This window comes from Prinia subflava, chromosome 10, assembly GCF_021018805.1.
Source record: "Prinia subflava isolate CZ2003 ecotype Zambia chromosome 10, Cam_Psub_1.2, whole genome shotgun sequence".
In the NCBI taxonomy this organism is placed as follows: domain Eukaryota; kingdom Metazoa; phylum Chordata; class Aves; order Passeriformes; family Cisticolidae; genus Prinia; species Prinia subflava.
Genome location: NC_086256.1, coordinates 19,605,872 through 19,631,904, shown reverse-complemented (window position 1 = coordinate 19,631,904; position 26,033 = coordinate 19,605,872). Strand labels below are relative to the sequence as shown.

The 26,033-nt window shown below is 40.5% G+C and overlaps 2 protein-coding genes across 4 annotated transcripts; both read right to left on the bottom strand.

The window, feature by feature from the left end:
• Positions 1 to 12: 12 nt before the first annotated feature.
• On the bottom strand, positions 13 to 8,768 carry LOC134555725 (pancreatic alpha-amylase-like). 2 transcript variants are annotated; one of them, XM_063407636.1, is made up of 11 exons: positions 8,222 to 8,768; positions 6,192 to 6,403; positions 4,571 to 4,717; positions 4,093 to 4,290; positions 3,344 to 3,574; positions 2,338 to 2,471; positions 2,130 to 2,252; positions 1,919 to 2,018; positions 1,584 to 1,705; positions 1,345 to 1,470; positions 13 to 737 (listed from the first exon to the last, which is right to left on the bottom strand). In XM_063407636.1, exons 1-11 carry the CDS (start codon positions 8,274 to 8,276, stop codon positions 548 to 550), a joined length of 1,638 nt encoding a protein of 545 aa, XP_063263706.1. In that variant the 5' UTR covers positions 8,277 to 8,768; the 3' UTR covers positions 13 to 547. The 2 variants fall into 2 exon arrangements, with proteins under 2 accessions (XP_063263706.1, XP_063263708.1); XM_063407638.1 differs by lacking the exon at positions 8,222 to 8,768 and having other exon boundaries at positions 577 to 715.
• An 859-nt stretch (positions 8,769 to 9,627) lies between these two features.
• Positions 9,628 to 23,120, bottom strand: RNPC3 (RNA binding region (RNP1, RRM) containing 3). 2 transcript variants are annotated; one of them, XM_063407639.1, is made up of 15 exons: positions 22,839 to 23,120; positions 21,801 to 21,848; positions 20,729 to 20,847; positions 20,017 to 20,097; positions 19,177 to 19,288; positions 18,635 to 18,703; positions 17,897 to 18,042; positions 16,872 to 16,997; positions 15,998 to 16,134; positions 15,063 to 15,224; positions 14,808 to 14,902; positions 14,671 to 14,729; positions 14,276 to 14,408; positions 13,348 to 13,419; positions 9,628 to 9,854 (listed from the first exon to the last, which is right to left on the bottom strand). In XM_063407639.1, exons 1-14 carry the CDS (start codon positions 23,082 to 23,084, stop codon positions 13,360 to 13,362), a joined length of 1,593 nt encoding a protein of 530 aa, XP_063263709.1. In that variant the 5' UTR covers positions 23,085 to 23,120; the 3' UTR covers positions 9,628 to 9,854; positions 13,348 to 13,359. The 2 variants fall into 2 exon arrangements, with proteins under 2 accessions (XP_063263709.1, XP_063263710.1); XM_063407640.1 differs by lacking the exon at positions 9,628 to 9,854 and adding an exon at positions 10,349 to 10,742.
• Between the last annotated feature and the right edge of the window lie 2,913 nt (positions 23,121 to 26,033).

Sequence of the window (26,033 nt, the reverse complement as noted above, 5' to 3'; positions counted from 1 at the left end):
AAACCCAGCACAAAGGGTTCATAGGTGGCCTTTATTTCAGATAAACAACTGTGCCACTCGAGTGCATCAGCTGAGAGTATTAGTTAAAAGGATGTGAAAGCTCCTTGGTTCAGCCAGACCAGCATGGAGCTGAGTGTACACACAGCTCAGCATGAAGGATTATACAAAGTTAAAAACTAACAAAAGTTTTCTGAAGGTACCAATGGGCTGTAGCTGGTTTCAACCCACATATTCCTTTCCTATAACTGGGAGTGCCCACCATCCTAATGGTGAATGCATTATAGGCACCAGCAATGGAGATCAAGTCAGTATTGGGGTAACAATGGAAAATGCGTGGTTTTGATCTGTACAGGCACAAGCTGACTGTGAACCAGGTAACACAGAAGCTTGAATGATGCCACAGGCTGGAACAACTGGCATGGACCAGCTTCTTCTGACCCTGGCCCTATGTTTGGTTAGTCACAAAAAGGGATAAACTTGATCTGAATGCTGTTTTTCATTCACCAGATAGAGAGAATGTACAAAACAACAGAAGAAACACATTTGGTTACAATTTAGCATCAACATGAATGGCAATGAATGGGTCTTCATCTTCATTCTCAATCAGGAAATTAGCCATGCCATCAGCAGCAACCTGAACTTGAATTGCTGTACAGAGGTCACCTTCCTTCTGCCCAGAAATGACATCGCAGTAGGTCCCAGCAGGCAGACCAGTCTGCAGAGATATATTCAAGGGCCTTTGAAAAAGAATGAAGTGCAGTAAGCATTGTGAGCACTATAAAATGCTCTTCAAATCATACTAGAGACATCAGATGTCAAGTAATTCCAGAGTTCTCTTCTAGTACTTCTCTGGACAATGCCTAATCTATTCAATCACTACATGTTTCAAATTGTTCATCACCACAACCTACAGCTAATTCTTACAGTCCTGACCTACTTCCATTCTCCTATCTCATTCTTGCATACAAGATTCCAATACAATATTTAAAACTGTCACATTTGGAACATATTCCCGAGTTCTCAAGTTCCTCCACTTCTATAAATGTAGACTTTGCTGGCTGACCCAGTGACCCACTGGCAGGGCCAGTGACACAGCCAGCTTCCGAAATGGGAAACAGAAAGACCACAGGACAAGGCCTAAACTGCCAAGAGATAGGAGTATCTATGGTAGAGTAGAAAATGCCAAGTCTAAATTGCCAGTAACTGAGGCATCTATCAGAGAGATCTTTTCAAACTAGCAACACCTTAAAAGATTTCATCGCTAACTAGATTTTTAAAAATACATATTTAATACATAATAATTTATAATCATAATAAATTAAAATTTTCTTCCCTCTCACTCACCAGTCATCATTATTGAAGATGATGAAGCCTTTATTACCACGGCCAAAAGCCACCTGATTGCTGCCATTGTCCCACCAGTTGGAGAAAGGCTCACCGTCCACCACGTTACGGAAGATAACCATGTTCCTGAAAGCACAAGCAATGTCTGTCACTGCCCCTGCAACAGCTCAAAGCCACATGGAGCACACAGCAAAAGCAAATGCTTTTACTGCTTGTTTCTCCCCAGTGCCTCTCCCTACTTGATTTGCCGCCAGCGATGCTCACAAACCCAGTCGTTGCCACAGGTCGTGTCCTCGTTGATGGTAACGGGCTTTATGGAGCCATCCGCGTTACTTGGGGGTCCAACCCAGTCATTGATGTCCTGTCAGTGCAAAAAGACAGCTTTATCTCTTCTCACTGAAAATGCAGAGAGCCTCTCTGGACTGCACAGCTAGATGGAACATCAGAGTTTCACTGGCTACATCCAGCATGGGACAGGGCAATCACTGCACAAACTGAAATGCACTGGACTACTTCTCTGGCCTCGTTCTGACCCCTAATCCCCAAGGATGCATCTTCAGCATGAACAGCTCACCTTTCCATTTTCAAAATATCTTGGCCAGCGAAAACTCGACATCACACGTGTGAACCCATACGGATGGGCAAGCATGAAACCTGACGCCATTTTATACATCCTGGGGGTTGGACAAACAAGGAATGAGACATGGAACCACCAGCCTGCCAGAGAACACACAGACAAACAAGCAAGAGCGAGAAGCACCACCCAGACAAGAACAGTCCCTCACCTGGAATCCCAGAAGGTTAGAACAGAAGCTCCACCAGCCCCGTGTCCTCTCTGGTTGTCGTGATTATCCACAAAGACCAGGGCTCTGTCGGAAGGCACAAAGCCCCAACCTTCTCCCCAGTTCCTAAACAAAAACACAGACTTGAAGCTACCCTGTCAATTGGTGCCTCCAGTGAATCCTGGAGAAGTTGCAGCACCTTCATCCTTACTTTAAGTAGGCCATCTTTTCTCCGCCCCACTTGCGGATCACTGTCCCCAGTTTGGCACTGTACTTGAATTCTGTCACTCGGCCGTTTCCAAAGTAGTCGCTGCCTTTGATGGGCTCTCCACCCAAGTCAATTACCTGGTACAGGAAAGACAGAGCATTTGTTTCTACTCAAAAACCAAACAAATCAAAGACATTGCGTTAGACATTGCTTCAAGTAAGGGGGAGTACTTGAGTTAATTATTTCATCTGGCTTTCTTGCAAAATTGTATGTAAGGCTATTTTCTCCTTTTAACTCAGCCCACCTGTGAACCTCTTTTTCATCTCTATCCTGTATCTTTGTACCTCAGCTGATCACTTATCCATAATTAAGGCTTGGGTTGTACTTACTGTATATTCAGTATGGTCACCAATGCCTCTGCTTCCAGCAGTTGGGCGCCATCCTTTCACTATGGAGCTAAAGAAAGTTTCTATTTGTCTAGACTTTGCAGGCAAGATACTAATTTAATAAAATGTGTGCAGCACATTTAGCTGCTGCTGACTGAAACCAACACTTCCCTGCTTGTTCCAATTTGTTATTAAAATGCAAAACACAAATTTGGAATATCAAGTAACAGTTGTTATGCCATTGGAAAATAAAGTTTCAGACCATAATCAACATTTTTATCTTCTGTTGCAATTTATTATCCAGAATTTAAAACTCAGGAAATGAAATCTTTTTAAAACAGCAGAATTTTTACACTAACTTCAATGTAGTAAATTGCATCTTAATAAAATTTCCACGTTACCTAATTCCAGAAGGTCCAAAACAAGTGGGGCATTTTGCACATCGATTACCATTTATGGGCAGATTAGATATTTGTACATTATGGCTGAGGATGGTATTGAGGATGATTTCTGTAGATCTGCTTGGGCTCAGCCCATGCAAAGCATTGCCATGTCTGCCTGAGTCTGTACTGGGCCTGCAAGAAATATGTTAGTGAAGCAAAATTTAAAAAAATAAGGATTACCTCCTGGTAAATGAAAGGTTTAGTTCCTGCAGGAAACCACTGAGTATTCAGATCTTTCAGCCTGTCTAAAACGGCCCTGACATCCGCAGGCCACATGTGCTTGGCGGCGTCGATGCGGAACCCCGCCACGCCGAGCTCGATGAGGCGGTTCAGGTACTCGGCAACCCTGGAGCGCACGTAGTCCTTCTCCAGGGCCAGGTCCAGCAGGCTGACCAGGCGGCAGTCCCGCACCTGGCACAAATCCCAACATCACTCTTCACATGATAAACTTAATGTAGTGTTCTACACATGTTTTGGACGTTCTTTGCCTGTATTTCGATGTCAAATAAAACCTTCAGTAGCCTTTGTTCCCTATGCATATCTTTAATTTGGAAAGTCATTTACACAGAAGCTGCAGTAAGAAATTACATTTACCCCTCTTTTCTAAAATTTAGACCAAGGAAAACTTCCAAATTACAATAAAAAGAAAATATAATAACTTCTACCTTTTTTAACACACTAAATGGATTTAATGAGCTTTGTCTTTATTAATTCCTGAATTAATTACACTTGTTTGAATCTGAAATTGAGTCATTGTCTCACGTACAGCTATCCCTTTAAGAAGTGGTGTTCAGATGGCAACACTAACTTCTGTTATTAATTTGGATGGCTTTTCATGAGGCTTTTCTTAAAATGTCTCACTGTATATGAGAGCAAAGAAATCACAGCACAGGAACAGATGTACATGAAAACTGTAGTTGTAGGTTTACCTGAGATATATCATGATAATTCTCAATGTTTCCACTTCTAGATTTACATTTACGATCATTAAAGTCCCAGCCAGAATAGGGCACAGCAGGGAAATCTTCAGTCTTTGCATTGAAATAGCTTCCACAAGCAGCATGGTCACCAGCCCCAGCATTAGCTCCACACATATGGTTGATTACTGCATCCACATAAATGTGCACCTAGAGAACAGTGTCCACATAATTTGAAAAAGCTACTTCCCACAGCACCACTAGTTAATGCTCTCTCTCCCATACCTCCTGCCCTATCCCCCCCTATTTCTGCTTGCTTGCTTCACCCAACATTTTCTTCGATTTTTTTTTATTAGCATACAGAAAGGGTGATAAAACATGCAGCTCAACAGACAGGCAGGTAACACTGCATCCATTTTTTAAAATGGCAGAATCAGTGCTTGGCTATATGCTAGCACTGCAAACACCAGAGAGTTTTAAAAGTACTCACTCCAACATTGTTGCACCTGGTCACCATGTCTCTAAACTCAGTTTCATTTCCAGATCTTGAGCACAGCTTGTAGCTGACAGGCTGGTATCTCTCCCACCATGGTTGCTGGGGGTCAGTAACGATAACATTTTCATTTGGAGGTGAAATCTGTGAATAAAACAACGGCACTTGGTAACAGAATACTGACAATGGTTCATTTGTTTGCCCAGTACTTTTAGAGAAAGAACATAACCCATTAAGATCCTCAGCATCCTCTGCCTACACTGTAGTAGGCTACAAATAAAAGACTTAGGCCTGGCCTTCAACAGGTAGAAACACAGTATAAAAATCAGGTCCACGAACAGTGTCCTAATTATCTTTGTGACTGAAAAAGAAGCATCTGAAATTGAAGAACTAGGTCAGCAGAGGAAGAAAGTGACAATAACAACTGTATAACAATTAATGTAACATCCTGCCTTTAAAATTGATCCAATTTATTCCCTTTTTTGTAATGTTTTGAATGAACACATCTTGACCTAATTCTTGTAAGTTTCCAGGTGAGTTACCTCTTCCTTTTACTGACTTTTCAGGATATATTTTAGGCCAACAAGCTTTTGCTGCTACCTCCAAGCATCTGGGCATAACAACCTGATCCAACCATTCCTCAGAAAGATCCCTACAGCCTCTAAGCTGCCACATCCTCCTGACCAGCTCAGCAAGTCATTTGAAAGAAACTTCCTGAGACCTTGCCACAGAACGGATTTCAAAGACAAACAGGCATAGGCCACAGTCTGAGAAATCAGTTTAAAATCCATCTGGTCTGTGTGCCTGGAAAGAAGGTTGCAAAGAAAAGATGATTATTTGAAAATTATGGGAAAGTTCTCACTCAGACCAGCTTGCAATCTCTTGGGCTACAGGAAGCAGGAAGACTTCACACCAATTTTTCCTGAGCAATCCAACAGGCAAACTGAAATACTTTAATAAGTGGCTGTTCTGCCATGCTACCCCACCCAAGTGCCAGTACTGGTTCCACAGGAACATGTCTGTTGTTCAGACAGAAGTGACTCACGCAGGGACACCTTCATCAGAGCCTGTGCTCAGTTCACTTCTGACTGCTCACACCAGATTCCTACAAAGAAGGGTCTCTTAGTGGCTTACTGTGACACTGTGCTTTACAGAGAGAAACTTGCCAGTTTGGGTGAACACAATTAACAGCTTTTTGTACTTAATTATTTAAAACCTTCAGCACTTTTTTGTTCTCTTTGGAAGCCCCTTTTTCACTCATAGTTCCATTTTATATTTATCTAGCTCTTAAGAGCTCCCTTTGATTTAAATAACATCACAGACATAAACATAGGTTACTCTCCACAGCAGTAAAAAAAAATTCAGCAAGTGATGTGCAATTCTAATTCATCTAAGTGTAGCAGCACAGACTGCAAAACATGCACTTTGGAGCAATGAAATAAATTCATGCTTACTTGATGATAGCTGAAGAATGTATTTGCCAGCATTTACTACCTCCATTACCAATTTCTATTTTCCTTGTTCAGTACCCGTCCTTTGATGCATTGAGCATTTTCTGTGAAAAACAAATTATCGTCTATGTGGCAATTTTACTACTTACTGACAGGAACAGACATACCTGAACTCCTCCAAATCCATTAGGAGCTAAGTAGCGTTCACACTCCAGAGCAATGTCCTGCCAGCGCCATTCAAAGAGATGCACAATAGAGGTTCTCTTAGGGAGAGTGTTGGGGTTGTACTGCCCCCAGCAAAGCCCTACAATTAACAGCAGAAAATAGACCCCCATCCAGCGCTCTGTGACCAGTTCTGCTCTTCTGACTGTCAGCGTCCCTGCAAGAGGGTAAAGTACACAGTAGAAAATACACATTTATAGGTAAACACCCATCCTGGCATCATATTTATTTATTTACTTGTCACTTTGGATGAGAACTGGATTTTATCTAAAATATATCAAATGCCCATGCTAACATTCAAGCAGTTAAAATTCAGATGTTGCCTAATGCAGGCTGTCTCCAGAATGTAAAAGTTGTGGTTTTATTAGTATAAAGCCAAAAACTATCCCAAAGGGCAAAGGAATACTTACATAGACTGAAATGGATATTTTGTTTCTCAATTTAATGTACATTATTTTACATTCCTATTTATCCTTGAGAAGCATCTTTTTTTTTCAAAATGGTATTGCTACAACTTAAACATATTTGGACAAGACCTTGCAGAGGCAGCATATTTCTTACCGTGATTTGTTATGAAACCCCAGATATTTCGGAGGTTTAACAAGTGCGAGTCTGTCATTCATGCCATGCATGACATCTCTCATTCAAACAACAGCCCCAAACCTGGAAGGCTCTGACACAGAAATGATTACTCATAGTGACTCAAACCCAGAAATGCTAAATGTCTGATCTCTGCACATCTGTTTGATTTGTGCAGAGATATTCACCTTTAAAGAACGTGGACAATGGCATGAAGATGTGAGAAGTGCTGTGAAGCTCCATAACCAAGAAATCTCCGAGTCCCCGAATACAGAGTTCTGCAAAAGGAGCTTTCCAGAGGCTTGAAACCAGCTACATTCCCTTCTGATGAGCTAGGCTAGGAAATGCATTTCCCAACTCATATCCTGTTTGTATTTAGGGACAAAGACAGACAGCAATCCTTATATTAATACTGCCTCTCCTTTTCCTCACCTAGAAAGATACAACATGTAACAAGAAACTAAACAACTATCATGGTTTACGTTCCTGTATTGAGAAACTTATTTCATACTCCACGTTTAGAAGCCAAATTAGAGTCTGAGATACAAAGTCCTACAAGAACTTCTACAAAACAATGGCTGAAGTAATACTTCCCTTAAACAACAAAATACAGAATCTTGTTACTTTCCTGTATCTATTCTTTATAACAAGTTATCTTACAGAAACAACACAGAGCAAAGAGAGATTCCTGTCACTCAAGGATGTCACTCAGGAGATTCCTGTTCATTCAAGGGGAAACCAAACACCTCAGTGAAGGTTTAAACATGAACACAAGGGCCCTCAGGTTTGCTACATGAAGGAAATCAGTGCTTTTCCTGATTTAATACGTGCTTGGGAATGCACTGCTGAAAACTCCAACATGTTGTGATACAGTTACCCAGATGTAAGTTTATATAACATTTTATGTGACTTCTACAAAACTGCCCTCGTTTCTGCTTCAAGGAAAGGATGATCCATATCTCTCAGGTACTGGAGCACTACTTGGAGCACATTTAGGCACAAAATATACCAGTTTATAGGTGCAGAACCTGTTTTCTAGAGCCTACTGTTATCAGCTGCCACTGTTCTTCAAAAGCAGGGAAAGTTATTTAGAATTAAGCATTTGGTATATTTAGCATGCTTTTCTGCTTGTGAACAAAATAACTGTAGTACAATTATCTACTTGTAGATCTTCAGTAAAGTATACAGATAAAGTTTCAGCCACAAGCAGTTATTCTGCATGCTTCCATTTTCATGAAGGAGCATGCTTCCATTTTTTTGAAGGAATGCTTTTTGGCCCTGACAGGAAGAATATACATTAAGAGAAAATTATCTTCTCTGATGAGAGAAGCCATTTATCAGATTAGCAAGTTTTACTTACAGCAATAAATTACACAAAGTAGTAAGAATCCTGTACCTTGACCCAACCAGCTCCAAAGCTTAGTGCTTAAAGGCTCCTTGTAGATTTTCATTTCTCTGAAACAGGCTTATGGCTGTTCCACCTTCAATACAAGCAGCAATAGGGATGCTGAAATCTTCATCGCACTCTGAAGGCTCTAGCTTTTCAATGTTTTTGAAACTTGGAAAAATGGTAAGAGGCCACGTGGAAGAGAGCAACACATTGATTGCAACGCAGAGAACTTGGGAGCGGAGTGTCTCTGCAGAGCCCTACTCGGCCAGCACAGGAGCTCGGGTCACCTTGTCCTGTGCGGGGTTACAGCCTGAGCTGTGACGCCCAGCCGCCATCTCCGACCCCTGCGACCGCTTTTACACCTGCGGGACGTCCGGCGCTGAGCCGCTGCAGCTGCTACAAGCTGTCACAGGGAAGCACAGCAGCGGCTCCGTCCCTCCCGGATCCCCACAGAACCCCCTCGCAGCCCCGGCGGGCTCCCGGAGCAGCGCGGAGCCCGCAGAGCCCGGTCCGTACGCACCGGGGCCGCCCCTTCCGCCGCGCCCCCGCCGGGCACAGCCCGCCCCGCCCCAGGGACAGCGCGCACAGCTCTCAACGCGCACTGCCGCTTTTAGGGCATTGCTGTCCGTGGGCACAGCACCGCCCGGCTGTTACCCTGCTCCAGCCGCACTGAAATGCACTTGTGGCCCTTGGGTCCTGTGCGGGTAGCTCAGCATGGGTGTTAGCAGATACTACTGTAGAACCAGAGCAGCATTCCAGTTGAAAAAGCTCTCCAGGATTGGACGAAAAATTACACAGTCCCCATGGGAATGCAGCAAGTAAGCTAAGAATAATTCCAGTAAAAGAATTTTAAAGCAATCTCCTAAGCCAGTTCATATTGGAGAAAAATAGCAAAGATACACTTACATTGGTCCAGTCACCAATACTAGCGATTTAGACTGTTTGCAGCTGGAATAATGACAAAATAAATCTTTTGCACCAGCCAGCACCCACACCATTAACTGTCATTTAATCATTTATGGAATAACTTTTTCTTTAAGTCCACTGGACTATGATCTCTTGTCAATTAAATGTCACTGCCATGTTTCCCACATGGTTTTAGACAGTTCCACTAACCACCACGATATGTGGCAAATCCTGCTATGTGACCAGTTATTATCACTCCCAACAGGGCAAGAACCACATCTACACCACTTTTAACTGCTGCTCTGGTTCTAATGACTTCAGTCTCACCAGTGACAGCTTTCAAGTTGCAGATGAACAATGCAAGTTAATTACTGATGAAGAACAGTGCCCAGTTTCACACTACAAATTCAAGCCAATGCATCAAGTCCTTCTGCTTGGTATCCAAGACAAGATCTGTCCCACTGAAAACCCCAGAACAAAAGTCAAAACAAAAAGAAGGCAGTGGAACGAAGAGAAGAGAAATAATTTATTAGATTTCACAAGCAATCTAACATACATTTATGATGTAAGTCTTGTGATATTTAAAGATATGTGGAATCTTTAAGATGGTAAAATTTATTCTCTGCCTTAAATACTTTAGAAATGCTACTACGCACATTTCAAGAGTCCTGAAGATTACACTGCTTCTTCCCCAGCTTGACAATACTTGAAAGAGATGGAACACAAAAGGGACCTGGAACATCACAAAGGCATGTTAGAACTAAGAACCACCAAAAAACAGCAGTGTTATACTGGCTTTTGACAACTAAATGGAAAGATGCTTAGTATTTTAAAAAGTGCTTAATGTCTGTGAAAAATATATCTTAATAAACGCAGGCTGTATTAATTTTATATTATAGAAAGTTAAAAAGTAATGTATGAAACCCACAGGAAACATATAAGTCACTAGCAACAACACTACCTCAGTGCAGAGAGCAATCCAACAAAACCCAACCAACCAACAAAAAGGCAGCAGTGATTAATAGTTGATTATTAGTCCAGCTCCAAATACTTAATTGCACAATATTGTTAATTTTCTTCTTTACCCAAAAAAGACAAAGTAAGGAATGTATAAACTAAATCAACTCCAGATTGTTACTCATGTACCAGGACAACAGTCATCATCAAATGATCTAAAATACTGGTCAACCCCTTAATATTAAGAATGCTCTGAAATGTATTATATTATAATAATATGTATTTAAAGAAAAACAAGGTCAGTGTGAGTCAGCACAGCTTCACACTGATCAGCTGGTATGAGCTAGAACTGTTCCACTAAGGAATAGGACCACAAATTAGTAGGGTATCTGAGGAAGAAGAAGGCCACCTTTTAAGAACAAGAACCTTCATTGTGTCTATTCACACAACACAGACAACTCATTGGTTTCTTTTTCCCCCCTGAAAAAAATTTGCTTTTTAAAATTATTAGATTAAAATGTTAACTCCTCCCCATTCCACCTACTCTATATGAAAACTTAAGATGCAGTTGAGTGCTACAGGAAACATTGCACAAAAAAGGATACAACAAGAAAGGATACACTCTGCATGACAGTATTACTGCAGTATTTACGCAGGAATGTTTCTAAAGAAGAACAGCAGAATGTGGTTTAATTTCACTTGATTCTCAGTATTACACACACACATAACTTTATGTTACCTAGCAAAAAAAAGCAAATATGCCTCTTTGATAAAAAACAGTTCTAACCCCTTATGAGATTTAATGAGAGCTGATGAGTCCATCAACACTAAATTCCTATTCAAAAGCAAATACATTTTTTGATAACTTGAACTATTAGGATACCAGCAGATTCTTCCATCTCCTTCAAGTCTTTGCCATTTTACAGACTCACTTTATTTCCCTCTTTATTTTCCAAGCCCCCAATCATGTTTCCCTTTAATGCCAGCTTTCAAACCACTTCTTCCCTAAGAAGAAGCCAGAGACCTCTCAACATTGATTTCTTCCACATAACTTTTCTCCCAAAAAGTTGTAGTTTAGCAACAGGAAAAAGTCACTTTAGGTGACCTTTTTGCCAGTCCATCAATAAAAAAAATATTTCAGCCAGCAAGGAGTTCTGCAGTATTTTTATAAACCATATGTATTGTTTTGTCAAAAAATAAAAGGATTAAGCCTTTGTAAAAAAAAGATTAATAAATAAAAAATAAAACCACCAAAAAACCCACAACAACCCTAGACTCGGGTTTTTATCATGAAATTATGCATCATAAATCAGCATCCATCAGAATATTCCTGCAGGAATAGAAAAACAGTCATGCAGAAATAGGGTTCAGCTTAAGCATTATTTGGGAAATGCTTTTAATTAAACTCATGGATCCTTAGAAACCTGTGTAACTCCATGGCACCTTGTTATGATTACAACATATAAACAGTCAGGTCAGTGAGAAGTTCTGCCCATGGCCAGAACACCAGGGGCACCTGTAGGATGGTAACTCATAGAAGACTTTCAGGTGCACACTTAAATCTTGCCTGAGGATGGTTTGCTCACTCTAGAAAAAGCTTCTGAGTTGACCATCAACATAATACCAAGTAAGCACCTTGTTATTTTCCTTATGCAATTCAAGTATTTAGCATGTTAAATGAATTCAGAATTAATGTACAAAATTAGTTGAAAAGACATGGAATTCCTAAGAGAATAAAAGTGCTCAGACTTTATCAATCAGGCTCTCCAATAGCTAAAATGCTTCAATTTTTTTTTTTTCATAAAAAACCTTAATAATCTTATTAGACACTAGATAATACAACTAACAGGAAAGGAGTGAGAAACAGGACTGAAATATTCTCATAAATGCTTGATCCTAGTAGAACACTTTAGCCAAGGTTCTTTTCTCTCTTTTCAATGACCACTACAGAAGAAGGCCTATAAAAATCTGATCTTTGACAAAACACAGATTTTGCAAACCACAAATAGGAAGTAAAACCAAATAGCATCTCAGGTACGAGGGAAAAAAGCTTAAATCTGATTTTAAAAATCCTTAGAGAATGGATAGAATGAATAATTTAAAATTAGAGTAGCTCTTAAAAACAGAAATACTACCACCACAATAACCACACTGTGGGCTTTACAGCCAGTTTGTAAAAATCAACAACTGTTCACATCCTTTATTTCGAATTCAGGTTTTCTTCAGAGTAACAAGGATCAAGCTCCAGACTAAAAACACACCATGGGTTAAGTAATGTTTCATAAGCACTCAGGCTAAGATTTCAGTTAATTTTGTTTTAAGCAGAGGCATAACCAGTGATTTCAACTGTAACCAGAAATTAAGGTCAATGCCCTTTAAATTTGAGCCAGCTCATGTATCAGAGCGTGCAGATTGAGAAATAAATGCTTTTTATTCTTGCACTTCCCATGGTCATTTGAGAGCTCACTATGCAAATGTTTGCAGGCCATGAAAACACTCAGGTAAATTAGAGCTGATTTTGCTTGACTTACAATCACATATGAAATACTCAGAGTAGGTAACAGTGAAGTAAAGCTACATGATAAGAAATAAAGGTAAATAACAACTTTCTGCTAGAAGTTACTTTCTCATCATGTTTAAATAATACCAAAAATCAGGACTCTATATACATTTCCCAATAAAGGAAGCCTTGATCAATGCAACATTAAGCAGCACTTTCCAACAGAATATCCTTCACTAATTCAGACAAGTTTACAGGATGCTGCAACAGCATTAAGAACTCATTTTCTAAAGATAGCAAAGATCCTTTCCAGCTAGCAGTTTATTGCTGGAACCAGTTCTTCAGGATCACTTTACAATGGCAGGGATGGAAAGGAAGGAGTTAAGAGGGAACACTTTTCAATACCAAAACTGTGGACGATTACTAAAAGGTAAGTGGTCCAATTCCACAAAATTATTCTTCTTAACTTTGCAGATCAAGGATTAGAGGAACTGACAAGTGCCCTATGATAGCAGGATTAGGAAAACATCAGTCTCGGAGGTTTTGACCAAAGAAAAAAGCAAAGTTTTAAACTTACACCAACTATATACCTTACACTCTGTTTTTCTGATATAAGCACACATTTAAGAACAGAAATTTGTATGGCATATTTCCTCTCCATCATCAGTATTCCCAAAGAAGCTGTTGGGAGAAAGTAAATAAACAAACCAAACACTAACAAAACCCCCCAGTGCTATATTTTATTTTTACTTTCAGGCAGAGTCCATACCTGTGCAGTGTTTTACTTTTTTCTTTTCCCTTCGTTGGCATCCTGTTTTGGTCTAGCTGAACGAGCAAATTGCTGAGATTCTGTTAAGGACTGCAAGTGTCTGATAGGTATAAGTCAACTAAGAAAGACAGAAAAGATGACTTCTGCAAGTTAGTCTAGAAGGTGACCTGTATCTGTGAATCAATTCCACTACAGTATGAAGTGTTAGAACAACAGTGTCTCTTAGTCAAAGATTGGGACCTCACTGATGCACACTACAGGGGTTGTTATTAGAGAGCCTGTAAGGAGGAGTAACTGGGAATGGGTTAGACGCAAACAGAGTAACCAGAGTAGGATAAATGCTTGATGTTTACAAAATTCCAACCCAGCATGTTAATTCTTAACTTTGATGTCTCGGTATTCGGGAGGAAAAAACAGTGAAAGCAGCAGGTGCTGCGGGTAATGTGAGTATAAAGAAACTGAACTATTTAAGTTAAAAACCCCCTGATTAATATTTAAGTGAAAAATAAGAAAGGACTTTCACACAAAAACACAGTGCTATACAATCAGAAAGTGACAGTTCCAGCTGAAAAACCAGTCTAGAGACCACTTACTCTAACAGGAACATTTCTTACATTATTGATTCTGTAAACAGAGACCTAAGCAAGTCAAAACCCTTGTATTTAATTTAAATACAGTGGCCATACAAGCTAAATTATCTTTTATATGTAAGACCAGTGAATTTTGTTATTAAGTAAAGCACTTTTACATTCCTATTTCAGAAGAGTTGCCTCTGTGTTTTTTTCAGCTACCAGAAATAGCACAGTACATTATTTTCTGATTTTCTGACTGATTTTGTTTTGACATTTTCTATTTTGCAAAACACTATGACAACAAAATTAGAGACTGGCAGAGGTCACAGTGATGTAAATGCTTAAGAGAAGGATACAACCACCATGGGTTTCTCATATAAGACATAGCCATTTGCTTCTTTTAGTGCTTTAGCAGCTGCTTTCTCATTGGGCAGTCCAACGAAGGCCTGTCCCTTCATCCGGCCCTCTTTCATCAGACGGATATCAAACCTAGGGGCAGTGGACACAGTCAAGAAAAGCAACTCTGGGAGTGAAAACAGGAAGGCAAAATAACAGGGTCTTCAGTCACTGTTAATAAAACAATTATATTTCTTAATTTTCATAAATGAAGATTTTTAAGTGTAACACATTTTTTGTTTATGCAGAAACACAGAAAATGTAAATATGGCTATTTTTAAAATCCCAGTTTTCAGCAGTGTCATAGAAGTTAATATAAAAGGTTTAATTTTAACCAAGTACAAAATGAACTCACATATTTCGTTCCACCTCTGACTCAAAGTCAACATATCGTCCAAAAATGAACTTAAGATCCTGAAATTAAAGTGTAGGTGTAAGAAAAATGCTAAGAAAAAGCCTTTAGATAAATATTTAATTTGCTTGTTTACTTACCTTTTCTTGAACTTGCTTAGCTAAATTCTTCACATATATCCTGCAATTTGGATCACCTGGCTCATAGTTTCTGAAAACAGAATATTTTTCCATTTCTTGAAGACAAAAAAAACAAACCATGCTTTAGCTTATTTACTTTGCACATTTGCTCTGTATAAAATAATTTACGCTCAATTAAGCAAAGAAACACTTATTTAAGCTATTTGTCACAACAAATCAAAAAGCTATTACTAGATAATCTATTTTCAGTTATACCTTCTCTAGAAAGTCTGTTTTTTTCTAGATCCTTTCTAGAAATAAATTCGGATGGTATTTCATCATCCTCCTCTTCAGTTTCCATTTTATTATTTGAGCTAGGAGCTGGGAAAATCCTTCCAAAGCCTGTATTATTGATTTCTTCTGTGGTTGCACAAAGGTCTGAAATTTCAACAAATTAGGTAAGTGGATTGTACATTTATTCACACCAAGATCAAGAGGCAGTAAGAAAACCATACTCTTTCCAGCAACATTATAACAGAGCGAACTTTGTAAGGCAGTTTGAATACATCCTTAAAAATGAGTCCCTGGTTTGACAAAAGCACCTGCTCTGTACAGTCCTACAAAATCCCCTGTAGTACAAATAAAGGCCATGGCACACGATAGTTAGCATAAAACTTGCCTTGCTGTTGAATCCTGTATCCATTGCACTATTTTCCCTCAAAGAAACTGAGTATTACTGTGAAGTACCAAGAACCACAGATTGCCCACAACCCTCTAAAAAGCCATCACACCTCATTGCTATCATTGCCCAGCATTTTATGGCAGATAATCAGTGCACCAGAGAAAAGGGCTGGCAATCACTCAGATGCTGCCCTCTAAGAGCTAGAAAATGACAATCTGAAACTAGCCTGATATCTTATTTACACCCAAAATACTGAACATTTGTAACATTTGGAGCCTAACATTTAAAAGACAGTGCAATTCCCCATAAACCTACAGAGCACATAGGAGAGAAACCTTGAAAATCCTCCTTTCCAAAGCCTGTGACATGGGAAAAACAGCAAACACAAATATGATGCAACTTGATGTTGAAAGTGCTGATACAATACAGGAAAAGAAAAGAATTTCCTGGTGTCAATTTCAGCACCCTTTTGCATAGTGAAGCCGCATGACTGTAACATTAAATACACTTGAAGGCCAAACTCTCTTACCATTTTTTTCTTCTTTTTCTGAGTTTCTCTGAAGAACAGCTGGGATCTCAGTACTAATGTGAAACTCTATTTTTTTATGACCTACGTGCTGCGGCTGCTCAAAGACATCTGAAGGTGACAGTGTAGGGTGCGAGTTACTGTTTAAAACAACAACATGGTAATTAAAGAGTCAGACACTGGTGAATGCATCAAAGACAAGATTTCTTCCAGTTAGATTTATGCTGTTGTTTACCACAAACACACATCCTCCATTTCATACATTTCAGCCAACAGAGTTGCAGGTGATTACAACACTGCAGATACAGTAGGTATGTCTGGCAGTGGGAGCAAAACCAACAATCACCTACCACAGTACAATACACACAAGCATTTATTAAAACCTTCATCAGTAACTTAAACATGAAAAACAACTGATCTCGCTTCTGCTCTCACCTAGTGTGTAAAATATACTACATTTTTAAAAATGTAGCAAATCACTTGGAGGAAGCGGGCAGCCATTAGTAAAAATGTATTCACAATCATTCATCACAATATAGAAATACTGCACTGCTGTCTACTGTGGCATACAACTGCAGTTCCAAGAGACCCAAACTCATTTTAAAGAAAGCCAGTTTCTATTCTTCTGGTGTCATACTTGTAGGTTTTTGTTTTAAGAGGCAGCCCCAACAATAAATCCAAATTGCTTCTGTCCCAGCTGTGATGTGAAATTAGTTATCATTTTATAAAAAGGAATTTCTGTTAGTTTGACAGGAAGAGAAACAGAGCTTGAATCAGGCACATTTTAAGATTGTTGAGCAGACTTTAGTTCAAACTAGAGGAAATCTTGGATTTTTAGGGCAATAAAATCAATAGGGTAAGTGCAAAAACCACAAACCTGTGAGAAGTACACACGGGAACATTCAACATGTCTTTAATTCTTTGCTTTTTTCTAACACCACGTTTCTTTGTGTTTATTGGTCTTTTAGGCTGAAGGGTTGCTAATTCCATCAACTTGGTCATTCTATTTTAAACAAAAATAAAAACAAAACCAAACAACAATAAAACAAAGATGTTTACAGTTTATTTGAAAATAGTCATTTTAAAAACTCTCCCCCTTTCCTTAATGCCCTTGACATAAAACTTTTCAGAATTGTAAAACTACATTAAAACTGAAACTGTAACACACAGCAAATCAATATACACAGAGGACTTAAGGACTGACCAAAATCCTAAAGTGCCAGTGACACCCTTCCTTCCCCAAGCACGCTCCTTGCTGGGACACTGAAGCTGAACCTGATCTTGTAACACTCAACACGGATACCTTTTTCCAAATGATGTGTTTTTCCAAATACAGCACAGGGACTTTCTGATTTACTTCTCAGTTTAGACAGCAAAGAAAAAAAGCTGCTTTTTAATTTAGTGTTAAAGATTAAAAAAAATACAGCTATGCTGTAATTCAGTCCCAAAACTTCAAGAGCTCCTCAGCACAAATATCACCCCTAGCAATACCCACTGATGTGCAAAGAATGTTCTGAAGTTGGTATGCACACATGATTCAGGCTGAGGAGTCAATTTAGAAAGATGGGGAACAATGAAGACTTCAGAAAAAATCTAATTTCTGCTTCCTTACATCTGCACTCTTCAGGCTGAGTTTTTGTTCAGTTGGGGTTTTCTGGACATGGGAACAAATGAAAATTTGCACACCAACAGGCCACTTTCCTTTTCTTACTGCATTCAAGCCTGCACTGGCCTTCTGCACTCTGGAGTTTCTCTAAGCATCTGGAAAGATTTCTCCATACTCTCTACCAGATGCTACAACTATATACTGCAAACATTACCATCTGCTGAACTAGAAGCTGGAAAGTAAAGCCACCACTTTAAGCAAGCCCAACACCTTGCAAAAGACTGTAAAATGCATACCTCTCCTTTTCCTCATCATCATCACTTTCATATTCTGACTCATCCCCACTAGACAGTCCTCCTTCCTCTTCAGGCAAAGGAGGCTCTTCAGGAGGCAGCGGTGGCACTGGGGGAGGTGGCACAGGCACTGGCAAATACTCTTCATACTGATTATGGGGGAGAAGTTTACAAAACTAAACTTTTTAAAGGAAAAAACTAAATGTGTCTTGTTTCTTAGTAAAAACAGTCAAAGCAATAAATGATAATTTAGCAGGTATTTTCTCAATGCATATTTATAGGGATCAAGATACCATTTTGGTAAACTACATTACTAATGAAAAATTCTCCACAAGCAAAAAAAAATCTGCTCTCTGAAACATAACAGTGAATAGTTTAATTCTTTTAAGTTGAGGGAATTAAAAAATACACCAACCATGGCCTTTGATTTTCACTTTGCACTCAGCTTCAAGGACTTTCCCAAGAACAATGTAGTCAAAGCATTTGGGTGGAGGCCTAGGCTCCAAAGCCATCTCTGTTTCAACAGTGAACCAACAGTTTGAAACATTCCAGTGCTGCTACCATAAATAAGTATTTCTTTGTTCTAAGTGCAGTCAAAAGAATTGGTTTAGAAGATAAACATCTACCCAGTGAAATGCAGCAGGAATTGCAATCTCTTAAAATTTAGATCTTTTACCATGCTGCTAACATTTTGAATTGTGAATTGATTCTACAGTACTGAAAATATATTTAAAATGCTACCATGGGAGGGCGAGCAGTAATTGGTCCAAAAGGTGGAGGAAGATTCATTTTATTCATCAGATGAAGTACCTGAAATGAGTCAAAATGAGTAGGTTTCCTTTGAGTAAGTAAGCAATAACAGTTCCTTTCTAGGTAAAACAGCCAATCACTCCTGGCAGGTGTAAATCACCAGAGTTTTAATGTTCATGAGCAACGGGAAACCTCCACTTGAGATCTAACACTAATACCCAATATAATAAGGCTAATAAACAAGGCTAATAAAAGAAGTACAGCATCTTCTCAGAATGAAATTCCAGGTACTCAAAGTCACATCTAATTAGACAGAGCATATCCAGTTAAGTCTTCATGTCATTTAAGTGATCTACCTCAGGTTAATAAAATCTCATTACCTCAGCATAGTAAAAAACTAAGAATGGTTAACACTATCACAGAAAAACCAAGTTAGTATTTACTATGACAAAAGTAATTATTCTGTGATAACTAAAAGAGGGAAAGTTAAATGTTTTTAATTTTATACTCCTTTTCTCCTGTTTTTTACTTACCTGGACATAAAATTTGGGCACACTTGCCAAGGCATTTGCTATATTTGTTAGAATTGCACTTGAAGGTGGTGGATACAAATATTTGAGGCAAGAATTGATGGGAAAGGTGAGGCTGAGGAAAAAAAGATTGAAGACAAGGCACATTAACATTACTGCCACTTAATCACTGCTAACAATTAATGATTACTAGAGGTTTAACTACTGATTACATCTGAAGTAACACTGAAATATTATGACTTCCCCTAGAACAGTTTTGGGCCACTTACAATGCCTTTAACATCAAGGAGTAGTCCCCAATGCATGACAGATTTACTGGGCTTGGGCATAATGAAAGTATCAAGCCATGCAGAAGCCTAAAGCAAACAGAAACAATCAATATCCAAAACCAAAAGCACAGCATAGCAGGCTGTACAAATATCATAATCTCAATGCTCAGAGGGCTGCATTAGCTTCAAAAAATCTAGTGCTTCCTGTTTGCTAAAATGAAAATGGGGGGGGAAAAGGCAGAAACACAAGGAAAACCAAGTGAGTGGTATTCTGCTGCTAACACTGGGAGAACCTCAGCCCTGAAACCCCCCAAGAAAGCAATGCCAAAGTGCCAATTGCAGATTGAAGTTCTGCAGTCCACAACTTCACAGCTCAAAGCACTGGTCACTACCCAGCTGTGGGGATTCTAAACTTGAGGATCTGGAACTTCATCTTTATGACAACTCCTTCACCTATGGCTGAGGAACAGCAGCATAGGAGGAAACAAAACTCTTGTTCAACAGTACATAACACATTTCAAAATAATCTGCATCAGAAAAAAATAATTAAGATAAATAAAAACCCAATACTAACCCATGGCTGGGTGCAATTCCATTCTCTATTTTAACACAGTTTGGTTCTATCTTCTCTTCTTCTTTCACTGGTTCTTCTAAACTGAAAATTAATTTAGTCTTAATTAAAACAGGGCAAAATTTAAGTATTCCTTATGTAATATATAAAGTATGCATCATGTATTAATAATATTAAAACTAAGTTAGCACACGTATTCTAACATCTTTTACCAATTGCAGTACTACAGCTGTTATCAGTTCTTCATAATTAGTACATGTGGATAATTACAATTGTGACAGTCTTCTAAAATAAATACTTATGTAGATTTAAGTAATTCTCCCTCTTTTCAAACACGCCTGACTTAAATTCACTCACAGGTAAAGAACTGAAATTATTTATCATGCAGTCTGTTCAGAGACCATAAATTCAAAGGCATTAAATTATGAATTTGTTCATATTCAGAAAGTGGAATAAATAACTTGAAAACTCTACTACAGTATTTTTAATTAAGCACTATCACATAATCACATAGCTTTTATCACTTATTTGCACATTCCACAGGTAAGGACACAGCTCTGCTGGGGAGAATGTAGTCACTCTCCTATAGAGCTGAACCTGTTTGTTAAGGCTTTCAAGTGGTTACAATGCAGCCTTTGAGCTAAAAGTACTACCAAAGACTCCAGAATCCCCCTCCCTGAGCACAAACATAACAAGGCAATTACTCTGCACATACCTTTTGCGCTTGTCTGAGACAGAAGCCTGACTGAGCACCTGTGCGCTCTCTTGCTCCTTCGCAAATTCAACAACTAACGTGTGACCCAAAAGTTTCAGCTGATGCAGTCTGGATAAAGCCTTCAAGTAATTACAGAGGAGGAAAGAAAGAAAGGGAAGAGGAAAAACATGAGAATTATTTTAGAGCGTAATGTTTTTGCTTTGAGTGGTACCCTGGCCATAGGATGCAGCCCCAGCTGCTCTAAGCCAAGTCTGTGCTACTGTGGACACGACACAGCCTACTAAATTGCCTGAATTTCAAGTAACCAGCCTTACATGCTAAACTCTCTCAGTAACAGCAAGGAATTTTAAAATCAAACAGTGGCACTAGGAAGATCCAGCATTCTTCAAGTACAGAACCCAGCAGGCTGCTAACAACTGGCACAAGCACCTAAGTCACCCCTGTTCACTTCAAACAGTCCTTAACTTTTTTAGTCCTCTAAAGTGTGATCTAAAAAAAATAGAAGCCATGCAAAAAAAAACCCCAAGGTATAAGGTGGAAGTTCTGACACGCGCTTTTTAACCACACTACTATTTAAAAAGCACTATTAGTATCACCTTTTTGGCATCCATACCCCCTATTAATACAGTAGTTTTCTTATCAAAGTTGTGCATTCAAGGCAGACTTGGATTGTGAGTATCACTAGGGCTGACTTTTATGGCCAATACACAATTACACAGGAGACAAGGACACTCTGTCTGGTTTATAGTTTGTGTATAAATGCTCACACATCCTAAGCAGGGCTCTGAGCAGTCTCAGCTTCTGTAAGTTTGCCAGGCTCTGTGTGACAGTGTGAGACAGGCTGGATCAGATGACTTCCACAAACCCCTTTCAATCCAGCTTTCTTAGGACTCTACAGAAGCGTTCAAGAATTTCATCAAGTCCTGCAAGCAAATTCTGGAACAGAACTCTGATACCACATTGTGCTGCTTTGTTTGTTCCTATCACTAAGTACCAGATGATGTGCAAACCATATTAGAGCACTGGCAATTCAGTGCTTTGTAAAACATTTAATAACAAACTCAATACAAACCTTTGCAGCTGCACTTTCACTGGGAAAGCTGGCAAAAGCGGTATGTTTCTAGAAAACAAAAAAAGTTACAATGTATTTGAATCAAAAAGGTAAGAGATTGCACATAAAACACTGATGCACAAGACTTAGTAAATTCAGGTTTATGTACTTGAAAGCTTCAAGATGGTAGTCATCTAATTCCCATTCAAGGCAAACATGGAGAACTAGAAGACATTTTTCTTATGAATTTAGGAAAAATACCTCCTGCAGTCACAATTAAGACATGAGCTCAGCAGTTTGAGGAATACAGGACAAGTGTTTTTTTTTCTAGTGAGCAAAAATCATTCTAAACTACGAGAAAGGATATGTGGATAAAGAGGTCTAATCCTCTTCCAAACCCAAAAATTAATTTGAGTACCTCACAAAACATTTTCATCAAAGTACCTCCTAAGTAATGGCCTTTCTGCTACAAAAGTTGCAACTGCTGTGCTCTGCACGTTTGAATGGTTTCTAACTTGTTCCTCTAATTTTCCAAATTAAATCCTCACAGAATACACCTTTCAAAGCTGAATTTGTTTTAACAAACTTTATTACCCCATCTTGTCACTACATGATTCCATACCCAAAATCATTGTAACAAAGTCAGTATATCTGATATCCTATAAGGCATGTTACAATATGCAGACATCATCTATCCGCAGTTCTGCAAAATACAAGGCTCTTTATGAAGAGTATTTATCACAAAACAAATACATCCACGTTTCCGTAATCCGGAGGAAGAAGAAAGCAAAACAGAGATTTCAAGAGACCTGTAAACTGCATGCCTGCAGTGCCACGAGGCCCTTCTGCACGGCTTCACCGCAGCCCCAGCGGTAGCGGCAAAAGGCCAAAGCCGCGGGCACAGGGCTTGCGGCGGGCGGGACAGGAACCTGGAGCCGGCCGCTGCCCCGCCCGCCCCGCGGGGCTCTCCGGGAGCGGGACCCCCGCCCTGCCCGGCTCGGGGCTCAGCCCTGCCCGGCTCCGGGCTCAGCCCTGCCCGCGGCCCGCCCCGGCCCTCACCAGCCGCCCGTGGTCCGACAGGACGCGCACAGACACGGCCCCGAAGTGCTGCAGCAGATCCTCCTTCTCCGCCGCCGTCAGCTCGGCGGGCAGGTGCCGCACCAGCAGCGTGCGCCCGCGTCGCCTCGAGACGCCGGGGTGCGGCGGGACGGGGCCCGGGACGGGGCCCAGCCCCGGGCCCAGCCCCGGGCCGCCCGCGGGCCCCGCGCCGCCCGCCCGCAGCCCCTCAGCGCCCGGCGCCGCCATCGCCGCGCACGGCCGGCCCCGCCGCGCGCCGCCCGAGCCAGCGGCGCAAATCGCGCGAGAGCCGGGGCGAGGCCGCTGCCTCAGGTCTCGCGAGACTGGCGCCCCGGGCGGGGCTGGCGGGAAGCGCGGGCTGAGGCGGGAGCGGCCCCTCTCCACTGAGCCCGCCTGGGCGAGGCTGCGATACTGCTCCCGAGGGAGACGGGAGGTTCCTCTGACCATTTAGTGCTCAGGAGCTTGTCTTCACACCAAACCCTGAGAAGTGTTGCTCTCCAAAGGGCCTTCTTCTCAGCCTTTAGTTGCAGACACTTGTCCCTCCCTCCTTCTCTCCCCTAAACAGCGAGGTACCGAGGCGTGCTGCCCCGGGGCAGCAGCTCTGCCTGGCCAGGGGAAGCACAGCCATGATTACAGCCTGTGACGGGATAATCGGAGTGAGCAGAGAGGATGGACAGGTTCCTGCCACCTACCACCGCAGCCACACAGGCACCGCTGGGCTGCGCTGGGGCCAGCTCAGAGATGGGACCTGCTTGGGACCTGCTCAATAGGGACAGGTGTTTCCTACACCTCTCCATACAAAAAGCAAAGCCTTCAGTCCATAAAGTCCTCAAGGCCCCTTCGGTTTTCCTGAGTGGCTATGATGGAGCTGGGGCTGTGTTCACAGTGCCCCTTCAGGGTCCTGGCCGTGCATGTTTGGTGACTGAACTCGGACAGTTCGGGCAAAGACCTGCCTGTTGTGGGTGGGCACAGCAGTCTCATCAGGTCCAGATGACAATCCAAATTCATCCAAACAAGTCTGGGAAGGAGTTGGTTAAAAAAGGATCTTCTAAAGGGGTCTATGAGAAAAGCAGAAATGTAGGAGCAATTTCTTACAGACCTGTTCCTGCATTTTTGTTGCTGCCATAAGCTAAGAAATATCTATGAACTGGGAAACAGGTGGAATAATTGACACAGTGTGCAAATACAGCTGTGTCCTTTCTTGATAACTCCAGCAGTACTGTGTTTTTTCTGAGGCTGTTGAAACTTTAACAGTAACACGGGCCAGCCCAGCCAGTTCTGTGTGTGGCTTGTGGTTTGCATAAAGTCCAGAAGATTTGCTGCGATATGCTGGTCAACATGCAATTGTAGCAGATGGGAAGATAACAATTGTAAAAGCAAGCCTGTGGTGGCTGTGCTGCTACATCCTGTTTAAATTGGCCTGACTTGTACTTCACTCCTGGGTAATGACTTCAGAGAACTTTTTATGCAGCAGATCTGTGAAACTTGTAGGCAAAGCAAACCCTCCTGTTTCCCTTTTAGTGCTCTAGTGCATTCTCATTATTAATCTGCACATCATTCACCAGATGGTGAAACAATGATAAACTTTAAATGTGTTTTCCCCTCAGAACTAAAGAACACTGTTCCAAGTTCTGCTTAGAGAAGGCTGAGGAAAATATGTACTCTTTAGTTACTCTGAAGAATTGACAAGAACTGTTTCACTTGAAAAAACTAATATCTCATGGCTCTTCAGCCCACCTGTTCCTCCTAGCACAAAATCCCCTCGAAAGAGAAAAACTCTTTAAAAGTCTCTTTACCCTGTTAGACCAGGCTGCTGAAGCTGAACACGTCTAGAACAGAAGTTTAACATTGCAACATGCAAGTCAAGCTTACAAAAAAATGTGCACGTATATTTTCTAAGACAAAATAAGTAAAAAAAATAAATTCAATTTCTCTCACCATCATGTCTACCATCATGTCATCATTACCATCATGTAATATATGAATAATATGTTACCTTTTTTACTTTCCAAGATGTTAAATTGGTAGATTTTTGAACAATAGAGTTCCTCAACACCAGTGCATCATGTTTTTGTGTTGAAATCCATGGTTTAGAAGTTCTTTGCTTATACAGAGATTGAATGCAAATGGTTTAGCAATACCAATAGGAGCGAGAAGTACAGACTTGTTTGGGTGGGAAAGGAGGGAGATCCTTTTGCAGCAATCTCTAGTCCAGTCTCCTACTCAAAGCAGGGTCAATACTGAAATCCAACCACATAAATCAGGACTTTCTCCAGCCTGGTATCAAAAGACCCTAAGGGTGAAGATTCCACAGCCTGCATAGACAAGCTTTTCACGCCTTAATTAACCTCCTGGTGATTTTTTTCTCCCTTTTTTATCCATTTGAACATGACTATAGTTTTATAAACGTGTGCTCACTTCAGACAAAGATTCAAATTCCAGATAAAAGTTACTAAGCTGGTAGGAATGATAGTCTGATCTGTAACTGTCCAAAGAGTGACTTGCAGAAGTGTAGGTTACGCACCCAGGGCTGTTTGAGTGGTTCTCCAAGTGGAGCCTGCTTTTATTTTTCCTTCATAGAATCAAAATGTGGGTTCCAAATGCTGTGTAGCACTCCACTTTCTACAAAGTTTCTAAGCTGCTGTAGTGTGTTTGTCTGCATGTGTGTCTGCATACACATCACTGATTCCAGGGCCTCTGCTGTCATGCTAGGCCTGTATTTCTGCATTAGTGATAAATATTTCCTTCTCCACAGAATGACTAATTGTTACTACAGCTTAGCTCAAATCTGCTTTTCAGCGCAGAGGTAAAAGTAAATTAAATTTGGCATAGCCACCTCATAAGAAAAATTGATGCTACATCTGAACAAGTTAAGACAGAGCTCCAAACAAGCCTATGTGAGTTCAAGCAAAACAAATCTGACATCCCTCAGTCCTGAGGCTTTGAAAGCCTGTGGCTCTTTATTTCTAATGGCAATGCTGTATTTACTGGCCTTCAGGCCAATGTCCTGTATTACCAGGTCATTTCTGCAATAACAGTTCTGCAGATCAAAAATATTGGAGTTATAGGCAGTATTAGATGTTCAGTATCCCAAAGGATATTTTTCCTGCCTAATTGCTTGTGAGCTACACAAGCCTAGCTAGGTGGGGTTTGTTAAGAGTTTTGGAAGCCTCACGC